General features: G+C 39.1%; 1 protein-coding gene across 2 annotated transcripts in view; it reads left to right on the plus strand.

Annotated features, from left to right (window-relative positions):
* The window catches only part of LOC103255581 (E3 ubiquitin-protein ligase RNF103), a 110,791-nt gene that overhangs the window by 51,947 nt on the left and 45,584 nt on the right, over positions 1-13,260 (plus strand). Inside the window, exon 2 of one of the 2 annotated variants that reach the window (XM_021710197.1) lies at positions 10,172-10,232. In XM_021710197.1, coding sequence (XP_021565872.1) covers positions 10,172-10,232 — 61 coding nt within the window. Of the gene's footprint in view, positions 1-10,171; positions 10,233-13,260 lie in introns of those variants that run through there. The other variant, XM_008053553.2, reaches the window with a different exon arrangement.

Here is a 13,260-nt window from a genome sequence, read left to right on the forward strand (position 1 = left end):
CGGGAGTGGCCACTGCACTCCAGTCTGGGCGGCAGAGTGAGACTCCAACTCAAAAAAAAGAAAAGGGAAGAAAATGAGAAGTTTCATTTACTTAGTTTATGCAACAAACATTATTGAAGTGTTTTGGTGTGTGTTGGACTGGAAACAAGTTAACAAAAATACAGAGTTTGCTACGTCACAGTGGAGAGAGTGATTAACTTCAGAGTGCAGAAGTGGTCAGGGAGGGTGTCTGGGTGTTGTCACAGGAGGCATTCATCAGGTGCACAGGTACGTGCCGGATTAGTAAAAGGGAGGCATTCCTAGCAAAGTGAACTGCATGAGTGAGGTGTAGCAGTGTGGAACATAGGTTAGAGAAACCAGGAAACGTTTCAGAATGTTTGGTGGATGAAACGCTGTTCTAAGTGGACTGCAGGAGGAGTAATGGCAGTGGTAAGATGTGACATTGGAAGGGTAGGTGGAGGGAAGATTAGCGCAGGTCTGTGTGTCATGCCTACCAGAGATGGAGAACATTCTGAACAGTGATTCAGAGCGTGAGTCGGAGGCAAGAGATTTAGGTGGGGAGGCCAGTTAGCGGCCTAGGTGAGAGATGATACGGGTCTTAACTAGGAATTGAGAGGTAGGATGAGTTTTAGAAATATCTAGGGTATGAATCAGAATTTGCTGATCTACCGCATGTGGGCTGAGAGTTTCTGTTTGACCCTACTCTCAGTCAAACCTATTCATGCCCCTGAAGGACGGTGCTGCTAACTGAAATGGAGAGAATTCAGGAAACCAAGTTTGGTGGGAATGGTGATGGAGGGGAAGGAGCCAGAGTTCAGTTTTGGACAGAATTCAAGGGATCAGGGAAGATAGATGCAGGCTTATCATGGGAGAATGTTTTCCTCTTCTACTTTGTTCCTCAGCAAAATGGTAAGCGTCTTGAGAACAAGGGCCATGTTTTTATTGATTCTTTATCATTCACATGGCTGGCATAATGTTGGACTCGCTTAGTAAGAATAATGTGCCCAAGTTGTCTTGAAGTTTACACAAAATACTAGTTTACAAAGATTGCCTCCAGAGAAAGGAGCTAGGTTGCTGGGTGTCAAAAATAGAAGGGAAACTCACTTTTCACCATATATCTTTCTGTATTGTTTGAATTTGAACATTAAGATGTGTTATATATTTCTTAGCATCCCAGTTCAAGGGAAAAAAAAATGTATTTGGTAAAAAAATTACCGTAAAAGTATTTTCTGGAGTCAGGTTTGTTTTTGTTTTTGTTTTCTTTTTTGAGTTGGAGTCTCACTGTTGTCACCCAGGCTGGAGTGCAGTGGCATACTCAGGGCCACCACAGCCTCAACCTGCTGTACTTAGGCCATCCTTCTGCCTTCCCCATCCTTCCAGCCTTCCAAGTAGCTGGAACTATAGGCATGTGCCACCCTGCCTGGCTAGTTTTTGTGATTTATTGTAGAGACAAGGTCTCACCAAATTGCCCAGGCTGGTCTCAGAACCCTGAGTTTAGGCAGTCTTCTCACCTCGGCCTCCCAACGTGCTGGGATTATAGGCTGAGCCACTGCACCTGGCCTAAACTGATTTTATGTATTTCTGCCTTTTTTTGGTGAGGATTTGCTTATTACATTTTTTACAGTCCTTTAATTTCTCTCTTAAAAATGTAAAAAAAAGAAAAAGTAATATCTTTAGTTAAATAAAGAACAGAGGGTAACAGATACCTTTGGTGGTAACCTGAAAAATGACCCCCAACCTCAAAGGTATCAGGTCCTAATCCCTGGAACCTGTAAATGTCCCCTTGATTGGAAAAAGAGTTCTTGCAGATATGAGTAAACTGAGGCTCTTAAGATGGGGAGTTATTCCAGTGGACCCTAAATGCAATCACTGTATCCTTACAAGAGGGAGTCAGAGGGAGACTTGACACACAGCGACATAGAAGGCATGTGAGGATGGAGCAGAGAGAGTGCTGGCCTTGAAGTTTGGAGTGGCAGTCGCAAGCTAAGGAATGCTGGCAGCTATAGCTATAAGGAGTTGGGAGAGGCGAGATCCTAGCTCCTCTGGAGGAAACATGGTACTCCTGCTCCCTTGGTTTTGACCCAGTGATACTGATTTCATATTTCTAGCCTTTAGTACTGTGAGATGGTGAATTTCTGTCTAAGTACTAAGCTATGGTGGCCTCAGGAAACGTTCACGCTTCCATGCATGCTTACTCTCTGTATCCTGTTTCCTTACGTGCTGCAGAGTAACAACCACCGTCCTAAATTTGGTGTGATGCCTTCCTGGTCAGCGTTTTGTATATTTTGAAAATGAGGTTTATTCATACCGATACATATACTTCATATATTTTGATTGTTTAAATTTATGACAGTGTATTATACTTCATATATTTTGATTGTTTAAATTTATGACAGTGTATTCTGTTGATGGACATTTGAGTGTTTGCTTTCTATTTGTAATGCAGCAATGCTGCAGTGAGCATTCTGATACATATTCCTTGTGTATTCGTAAGAGTTTTTTTAGAATCTATGTCTACAAGTGAAATTGTTGGATCTCAGGATATGACTTCTTTGTAAAAAGACTCAGTTGAGGGAAACGGCTAGGGGAGGGAGGGGCAAACCTCATTAACAAGGGTACCTGCATAATCAGTGTTTGTAAACCTAACCCTGAATTGTACCCCACATCTTTACAATAAAAATTTTTTAAAAAAAAAGAAAAAATTTTCTCACTAAAAAAAAAAAAAAGACTGCCAAATTGGGCTTCAAAAGAGTTGAACTCAATTTATACATTCGCAGCAATATATGAAAGCTCTGTCTTTACACCTTCTCTAACTTTTGTTATCAACTGAATTTTTAACTTTTTGCCAGTCTTAGAGGAATGAAATGAATGTGTGGCTTTTTCTTGATTACCAGTGAGGTTGAGCATCTTTTAAAATTTTATCTTCTCCAATTATGGGACTTGTCATTTCACCATTATATATATATTGTTGTAAAGAGTTTAATTTCCTCTTAAAACAAAATAACTATGAAATGCCAAGTACTTTATTTTAAAATTTGATTGTGAAAAATTTTTAAAACCTTTATACAAGTAGAAGGAATATTGGTGTTTTAGTCCACTTGGGCTGCTATAGTAAAATGCCATAAACTAGGTATGGTTTTATTTATTTTGTTTTATTTTTTATTTGAGTCAGAGTCTCACTATGTCAGACACTCCAGCGTTGACATGCTGAGCTCTGACGATCCTTCCACCTCAGCCCTTCAAGTAGCCAGAACTATAGGTGGTGCTACCATGCCCGGCTAATTTTTGATTTATTGTAAAGACAAGGTCTCATCAAGTTGCCCAGGCTGGTCTCGAACCCACAGCCTCAGGCAATCCACCTGCCTCGGCCTCCCACAGTGCTGGGATTACAGGCTGAGCCACTGAGCCTGGCCTAATTTTTTGATATATTGTAGAGATGAGGTCTCACCAAGTTTCCCAGGCTGGTCTTGAATCCCTAGTCTCAGGCAATCCTCTCGCCTCGGCATCCCAAAGTGCTGGGATTACAGGCTTGAACCACTGCGCCGGGCCATTATTTTATTTATTAAAATAGGAATTTATTTTCCAAAATTATAGAGGCTGGGAAGTCTAAGATCGTGGTGCTGGTAAATTCAGTGTCGTGGTGAGGGCCCTGGTTTCTAGTTGATAGATGATGCCTTTTTGCCATGTCATCACTGGTTGAAGGGGCACAAGAGCTCCTTCAGGCCTATTTTATAAAGACATTAATCCCATTCCTAAGGGATCTGATTATGTCTCAAAAGGCCCCGCCTTCTAATATCATTACCTTGAGGGGTAAGATTTTAATATATGGATTTTGGGGGACTCACAAATCTACCATAGCAAATATGTAATGAAAATCCCTGTATTTGTCACCTAAATTTAAATGTTTATGGCATTTTGCTATTATTTATGTGTGTGTGTGTGTGTGTATATATATATACACACACACACACACACACACTTGGCTGAGTCGTTTTGAAGTATATTACAGATATCATAACACATTTTGCAACATTTCATATAGTCTCTCTAGAAAATGGGGAAATCTTTCTGTTATATAAGTAACAAAAACTCCTTATTATCATTATCCAACCCACATAAAAATTTCCCAAAATATTCCCAGAGTGTCCTTTATAATTTTTTAAAAATTAGGATCCAGTAAAGGACCATGTTTTGTGTTTGTAACTTGATTTTGTTTGCTAATCCCCAACCTTTTACTTATAAACGTTGTAGGAGCAAAGACTTTTTTGTAAGAGTAGGCTGTTTGTCTCATAGAATGTTGCTCATTGTGCAGTGAGTGGTCTGATGGTGTCCTCTACCCACTGTATTTTAAGTGAAATGCAAGTTGATCTAAGCTTGATTAGGTTCAGGTTCAACAATTTTAACAAGAACGCCACACAGGTAACCTGTGTACTTTATAGTGTATCATGTCAGGTGGCATATAATGTCTGGTTGTCTTGTTAATGATGCTAATGACTTTGCGTACTGGGTTGAGATGGTGTCAAGCAGATCTCTGTGTTGTCACGTTTCTCCTTTTCCTGCTGGAAAGTAATCTGAGGGGTGATGCTTTGGCACAATGTGAATGTCCAGTTCCTCATTAACCTTTCACTTAGACACTTGAGCATTTATGGGTGCCCTTTCCTGAATCAAATATTCTGTAAGCGTTTTTAGGATGGTGATTTTTTTTTTTTTTTTTTTTTAGTTCTATGAATTTTTCCTCATTTTTTTTAGCTGTCAGTCTTCTGTAAATATCTGTTCCTTATTAGCTGGGGCTATTTGGTTACCTGGACAGTTTCTATTGAGAAAACAGTAAGTGCTTAATGGTTTTTCTTTAATCACCAATATTTAGAATAAGGAATTGGTGTAATAGTGTGCAGTGGTGTTAAATGCTTTTTCTCTCCACCTCACCCCTCTCAGAAGCACCATTTTGAACTCATGGATTTTTATATATTTGTGTTGGAATCCATTCTAACCATTATTCTGCAGTGCTGAAATATTTGTTAAGTTTGGTTAGTGGGAGCTATTTCAAGCCAGTTCCTACCTTTTAACGTGACCTTATTAGTCTTTGTTTGCCTCCTTGTGTTCTAGCATAATTTATGGTGGTGTGGTTTGTAACTTCCTAGCCTGAAGTCAGCCATTTCTCTGAGAAGCACTGATTCCTTTTAGTGGGAATGCTATTTAGAAACCAAAATATGGGTGTTCGTGATACATCTTGCTACTTGAGTATCCCAGCTTCTAGATCTTTTTATGAAACAAAACTAGGAAATATGTTATTTTAAAAATCCTTAGGGTGATTATAGACTAAGTTGTTTTGAGCCAACCCTTTGCCAAAAATAGCTAGAAGAGCTAAACAAAAAAGTATAACTACTCAAAATCACTAAACACTACCAAGGCAGCGAAAAATTGCAAAGCCAACGTCCCAGAGAAGAGGACACTCTGTTCTCCAAGCGCAATCATTTGAAACAACTTTTCCCCTAAAGAGAATCCTCTAATTCTGAATGCAGTGGGTGACAAACTGAGGATTTGAGTAGAACCTTGTGGTTGGGGAGTGTAATAACCAGAGTTCATAAGGGACTCTGGTAAATATCTAGGGCTAGGCCAGGTGCGGTGGCACATGCCTATAATCCGAGCACTTTGGGAGCCTGAGGTGAGAGGATTGCCTGAGCTCACAGGTTTGAGACCAGCCTGGGCAACTTGGTGAGACCTCATCTCTACCATAAATAAAAAAATTAGCAGAGCTTGGTGGTGTGTGCCTGTAGTTCGAGCTACTCAAAAGTCTGAGGTGGAAGGACCTGAGCCCAGCAGGTTGAGACTTCGGTGGCCATGAGTGTGCCACTGCACTCCAACCTGGGTGACAGAGTGAGACTCTGAATGAAAAAAAGAAAAATCTAGGGCTTTTCAAGGTCTCTGAAAGAATACACCTTAGCAGTAACAGTGAGCTGGAAATAGACCGACTTTCACAAAGACTGAAGACCAGTCACAAATCATCTCTGTCCTTTATTGGATTAATTAAGATTAATTTTTCTGAGAATATACCCGGAGGTACTCAAATCATTCTATGAAAAAGATGCCTGCATATGCATTTTTTGTTGCAGCATTATCCACAATGGCAAAAATGTGGAACCAACCATGCTGCCCATCGGAAGTGAACTGTATTAAAAAAATGTGGTACATGTACATGATGGAATATTACGCAGTCATAAAGAAGGACAAAATTTTGAACTTTGCAGCAACTTGGATGGCTTTAGAGTCTATAATACTCACTGATCTACAGAAACAAAGAACTGAGTAGCAGGTGTTACTCATCAGTAGACTCTGAACAAATATCATAATACTTAAGAAAGGGATTGGCAGTAGTGGAAAACTGCCAAGGGAGGGAGGTGAGGCATATACTTCATCAATAAGGGTACTTGATTTCAAATCAGGTGAAGTGAGGACCAAAGTGAAGCCCAAACTTTACCTGTACAATGACCACTTGTATACCTAATCCTGAATTGTTCCCATCTTTAAAATAAATAATAATAATAAAAAGAAAAAAAAGATTAATTAAGAACCAGTTTCTAGTGCACTTAAGCTAGATGTTTGCCAGAAGCAAATGTAACTCCTGTAACATCATCCAGAGACTTAAATTATCTCACAGATTTTCATGTGCAGTTATCCCTAGGTATCTGTGGGGCATTGGTTCCAGAACTCTTCAACCCAATACCAAAATCCACGGATGCTCAAGTTCCTTTTGATCCTTTTCTTTTCTTCTACGTAAGCTTTTCTTTTGCAAAGTCCATTTTGATTTTATAAGCTTAAAAGGAATTTTTCTTTTTGACAGATTTTATGAAACTTTTTGACATTTAAAAACATTCATAGAAAGTTTCTGAAGATTTTTGTTATGTATAGCATTATGGCTGAAGTTTTTTGTCCCTTCACATCTCATATTCCATGCAGTTAATTCAAAGAATACTTATTGTGCCAGGCATTATACAAGAGCTTCATAATAAGAAAAGATCTTTGACCTTCTGTAGCTCATAGTAATCATAAGTATCTTTGGCTTCACAAAAGAGAGGAAATAGGACTCTGCGTAGTTATACTGGAGTGGGGTTTAACCTGTACTAGGAGTCAGAGAATACCTCCCTGAAGTACCATTTAAGATGAGACTTAAAGAATGAGTTCAGAAAATATGTTCTTTAGATAAATTGGACTTTACCAAAATTGAAGGCTCTTGTGTATCAAAGGACATTATCAAGAAAATGAAAAGATAACCAATGGAATGGGAGAAAATGTAAGAACTCATACAACTCAACAACAAAAAGACAACCCAATTATAAAAAGCACAGAAGCTGGCTGCAGTGGCTCATGCCTATTAGCGATTCCAGCACTTTGGGAGACTGGGGTGGGTGGATCACTTGAGCCCAATAGTTTGAGACCAGCCTGGGCAATGTAGTAAGATCCTGTCTCTACAAAAAAAAATTAAAAGTGGTTGGGTATGGTGGCACATGCCTGTAATCCTAGCTACTTGAGGGGGCTGAAGCGGGAGGATCATTTGAGCCCACGAGTTTGAAGTTGCTCAGAGCCGTGATCATGCCATTGCATTCCAGCATGGATGACAGAGCAAGATGCTGTCTTTAACAGCAACAACAACAAAAATGGCAGAAGACATGAATAGACAGTTCTCCAAAGGCAATATGCAAATGACCAAAAAAGCACATGAAATGCAACTGCATTGGGCATTAAGAAAATACAAATAAAAACCTAGCAGATTTGCAATAATAAGAAAATTGGAAAAGAACAGGTGTTGATGAGATGTGGAAAAATAGGAATCCTTGTACACGACTGGTGGAAATATAAAATAGGGAAGCCACTGTGAATAACAGGTTGGCAGAACCTCAGAAAGTTGAACATGGAATTATACCACATGACCCAGCAGTTGCACTCCTAGGTATATACCCCAAATAATTGAAAACGTAGCCGGGCTCAGAGGGTCAGCCTGTAATCCCAGCGCTTTGGGAGGCTGAGGTGAGTGGATTGCCTGAGCCCGCGGGTTCGAGACCCACCTGGGCAAGTTGGCGAGACCTCATCTCTACAATAAGTCAAAAATAGCTGGGTGTGGTAGTGCATGCCTTTAGTTCCAGCTACTTGGAAGGCTGAGGGGGAAGGATTGCCGGAGCCCAGCAGGTGAGGCTGCAGTGGCCGGGAGCAGCTACTGCACTCCAGTCTGGGTGACAGAGTGAGACTCCACCTCAAAAAAAGAAAAAAAAGAAAACGTGTTGTACATTAAATATATATAATGGAATAATATTCAGCCATAAAAACTGAAGTAGTGATACATGTTGCAGCATGGATGAACCTTGAAAACATTACGCTAAGTGAAACCAGAAATAAAAGGGCATACATTTTGTGATCCCTTTTCTATGAAATATCCAAAATAAGCAATTCTATAGAGACAGAAAGCAAATTTGTGGTTGTCGGAGTACTGGGGGAGGAGGAACTAGGAAGAGATTATTTGAAGGGTGTGGTGTATTCTTCTGAAATGTTGAAAAACTTTTGAACCTTGAAAGATTTCCTGGTTGTCCAGCATTGTAAATGTACTAAATGTCACTGTATTGTGCACTTTAAAATGGCTGGGCTATATAGATTTCACTTCCAAAAAATGTACATAAAACCAACGTTAGATTTTTAAAAATTGTATGATTGTACAGTTTTAAAGGGCTTCAATACTTCTTCTGAGTGGAGTTTGTCACCCTAAATAACAGAGAGGTTCTCTAAAAGAAAATGATGTTTATTTGGGAATAGAGCGTTGCAATGGGAACAGGTGTGCCATGTATTCAGGGGATAAAGAAAGACAAAGGTTTTTTAAAGGAAAAAGGAGAATTATGTAATTGTTTTGAAATGATCATCCTTGGTTACAAAGATCAATACCAAGGGTTTTGCTGGTTGACAGGTAGTTGCTGGGCAGATAACATTGCAGAAGTATTTTTGTACGGTTACAGTGGTCTTCGTGCAAGGCTGCTCTTTTGCAGTCTTTTGTGATAGTTTTTGTTAAGGCATACAAGTTTGAGAACCCTCTCTTCTTAGTCTTCTCCAGCCCTGTTTGCTTTTTAAACACTAGTGACTCCATTTTGATTCTGACAACTTGTACAAATTATTATAATTATTGTTGTATAATAAATATTTTACAGATTTTGGTAAATATTTAAACATTAAAAGTGAAATTTGTTGGAAATATGTCTTCTAATGGTATATATATTTTTGTGCCAATTTAATCTGTGTCCATGGATGAATGCTACATGAATGAATGCTACAAGAGTTCAGCATCATTTCTGTCTCTATTTTATGATTTATTATACTCAAGTGATGAGAAACCATGTTAATAAAACAAGTAGATAGCAATGGAAGGCACTTCATTATGGCAGCGTTATTCAGTTCGTTGACTTCTGAGTCATTTGCCAAAAAGCACATTGTGGTTTAGTATAAAATTGACTTCTAATGATTAATCAGCTGGCAACTCAAGATTTCTTTCAAATTTTTTGAAAAGTGGAGAATTGGACAGCAGTTTACTTGCATAACAATTTGGTGATCATTTTAATCGTTTACTATTTTCTCAGCATCTACATCAGTGTTTCCAGTCGGCCCTATGTTTAGTATTCCACAGGTTACTGCCTGTCAGGGAACTATACTATGGTAATAAGAGGCATGGGTTAGGGAAGTGTTTTTCTTTCATAAAATAGAAAAGCATTATTTTTAAAGAGAAGGGAAAGGATGAATTCTCATGACATAGGCATGATTATGTATAAAAGATGGAAAATGATTATGTATAAAAGACGAAAATCTTCTAATGCCTTTAAAACTATCTGTACCCATGCACCTCTTGAAAATTCTTTGTACCTACAGAGTGCCATACTCCTTCTGAGGTTGTGTTTAAAGTGCTTCTTACTGTTTGCCTTCTGCTAAGAATCTTTTAATAGCTTAGGACGTCTATTCACTGTGAATAAAAAGAGGTGAAAAAGTAGAATTTGGTCGTAGAGCTCTCTGTCTTTGAAAATGGCTTTATTTTTTTATTTTGTGTCTGGGATGAATGTAGAGTTAATATAAAATGTTTTATAATTGGTTGTATTAGGAGTGTTGGCTTATCTTTTAATTCCTTTTCTAAAATTTTTCCCAGGTCAATGAATGGTCATTGAAGATAAGAAAGGAAATGAGAGTTGTTGACAGGCAAATAAGAGGTAAATTACCATTTTATGTCTTCTGTTCTCCATGGTCTTGGTATATTTTGGTTCAGTTCATAAAAATAAACTGCATGTATATATTGTAAGACATAGTTTATTTCTGTATTATTTATAGCTGCCCTACTTATTTTGCTTTTTAATTCTTTAATTGGCATTTTTAAAAAGTGATGGAGTTAAAAGAAACTTCACATCTTGTAAGAGTAAAAGAAATCTCTTGCTACTTATAAAGAAATGTCCTGTGGAATTCAAGTTAAATAAACTGTGCATAAGTAAGGAATACCGTTTTATTGCTACTCTATCTTGGCATGGCTGTAAATTGAGGAAAATGTATTTCTAAATAAAGTTGACTTTTTTTAAAGTAGTGCTTAAAGTTAAGGTGCTTTGCAAGGGATAGTAATACTTAAAATTTTAAGATTTTTAAAAACATTTTCATGATTAGAGAAGAATTAATGCCATAAAGGTATCCCAATATTACTCCCTTAAAAAAAGAATTATGGAGGGGAATTCCATTCTTGGCCATGATGAAGAAATTGATTTGGACAAAGCATGAAAGAAAAACTAGACAAAAATCTATGAAACATCTGTTTTCAAACATTGGACAGCTGGCAGTACAGGACTGCGATTCCTGAGAGAAGAGAAACAGAGAGCCCTAATATAGTCCTGTCTTTCTGCCTGGAGATACTTTCTGGATCATAGCCATTGTAAGGAGATTCCAAGCAGAGCATGGTGGTTTCACTGAATTGAGGAAGCAGATCAGGGTTCAGAGAGGCTGAGGTAGCTGGAATTTGTGCAGCAGAGTATCAGAGAGAAGGGAAGATACTCAGAGAAAGAGCTCCAGATTTCTGCGAAGGATCTCTTTGAGTCTTTGGGTGTATACTAACCTGTACTTACTTAGAGTGAAATTTCAAGAGGCAAAGAACAATTACTGGAAAGAGAACAGTGGCCAGGAAACTGTAAGCTGAATAATTCTCATAGCTAATACATGTTTGAGAGGTGATTTGCTGAACCTCTGGTACATTCAGTAGAGACCTCAGAAGGGCCACACCTTACTATTAAGGGTTGCCCTAGACATAAAGGCCACTATAATCTCATACCCACAAACAAGACTTACTAGATGTGAAAATTGATCTGCAGGTAACTTAATGACCTGCCAGAGTAAAGCTTAACATCCTTCTTTAAAGGAAAACGCCAAAATTCCAGCAATGAAGCATTTACAGTGACTGGCATCCAGTGGAACATCACTGTGAAGAAGCAGGAAAATGTGACCCAAAATCAGAAGGAAAGTCAGGCAGTAGAAATAGACCCAGAAAAAAGAGATGATCGAGTTAGCAGACAAGGATTTGAAACAGCTATTACCATAGATATGTGAGAAATTTAAAGGAGAACATGAACACAATGAGGCGATAAACAGAAACTTTAGAAAAGAACAAAAAGGAACTTTAAGCGACCTGAAATGAAGTGAAATTAAATGAAAACCTCACCGAACGGGCTTGGCAATATATTAGACATGGCAGAAAACAAGAAAGTATAGATTGAATATCCCTAATCTGAATCCTCCAGTAATCATTTCCTTTGAGTGTCCTGTTAGTATCTAAAGTGTTTCAGATTTTGGAGCATTTTGGATTTTCTATATTAGGGATGCTCAACTGGTATAAATGCCAGTATTCAAAAATCTGAAATCTGAAAGACTTTTGGTCCCAAGCATTTTGAATAAGAAATACTCATCTTGTTTTACAAACTGCCCAAACTACGTATGGAAAGAAAAAACAGCAACAACACAGAGCTTCTGTGGCCTGTGGAACATCAAGTGGTCTAACAAGTGTAATTTGAGTCTTAGGAGGAGAGGCATTAGGAAGGGAGCAGATGAAATAATAGCGGAATAGTTTTTTAAACGTGATGAACACCGTAAGCCTGCAGATCCAAGGAACTCATTTCCAAGTAGAATAAACAAATCCATGCAAAGGCATCAAATTACTGAAAACAAAGAGATAAAACAGCCTGAGAAAAAAGTCCACATTATATATATGAAATAGTGGTAATAATTTTTGTTTTTTGAGTTGGAGTCTCACTCTGTCGCCCAGACTGGAGTGCAGTGGCCACTTCCGGCCACCGCATCCTCAACCTGCTGGGCTCCGGCGATCCTTCTGCCTCAGCCTTCCAAGTAGCCGGAATTACAGGCATGCGCTACCACGCCCGGCTGATTTTTTGATTTATTGTAGAGATGAGGTCTCGCTGCCCAGGCAGGTCTTGAACCCGCGGGCTCAGGCAATCCACTCACCTCAGCCTTCCAAAGGTGCGGGATTACAGGCTGAGCCACCGAGCCCGGCTTAGTGGTAATAATTTAAAAAATAATTAAGAAGACATTGCAAACTAGGATATCTTTAATATGGTGAAAGAAAAAACGTCTGTGTTACCCTAGACTTCTGTATCCAATGAAAATAGCGTACACAGGTGAAGGCAAAATAAGTTATTTTCAAACAAAAGCTGGAAATAATTTGTTGCCACTACAAGACATGTATTTTCTCTTAAAGATTTTTAAAAACTTGGCCAGTGTGCACTTGTTCACGCCTAGAATTCCAGCACCTTGGGAGGCTCAGGAGAGACGATTGTTTGAACCCGGGTGTTCAAGACCAGCCTGGGCAACATAGTGAGACCTTGTCCCTAAAAAAATAAAAAAATTAGCCAGTTGTGGTGGTATGTACCTGTAGTCCCAGCTATTGAGGTAGGAGGATGGCCTGAGCCCAGGAGATCAAGGCTACAGTGAGTCATAGTTGTGCCACTGCACTCCAGCTTGGGCTATAGAGTAAGACCTCAACTCAAAAAAAGGGGAAAGCTGGACTCGGTGGCTCAGCCTGTAGTCCCGCGCCTTTGGGAGGCTGAGGTGAGTGGATTGCCTGAGCCCGTGGGTTCGAGACCCACCTGGGCAACTTGGCGAGACCTCATCTCTACAGTAAAAATAAAAAATTAGCTGGGCGTGGTAGTGCGTGCCTGTAGTTCCAGCTACTTGGAAGGCTGAGGCGGAAGG

Source organism: Carlito syrichta, unplaced genomic scaffold (genome assembly GCF_000164805.1).
Source record: "Carlito syrichta isolate Samal-C Ts95f unplaced genomic scaffold, Tarsius_syrichta-2.0.1 Scaffold288277, whole genome shotgun sequence".
NCBI classification, from domain to species: domain Eukaryota; kingdom Metazoa; phylum Chordata; class Mammalia; order Primates; family Tarsiidae; genus Carlito; species Carlito syrichta.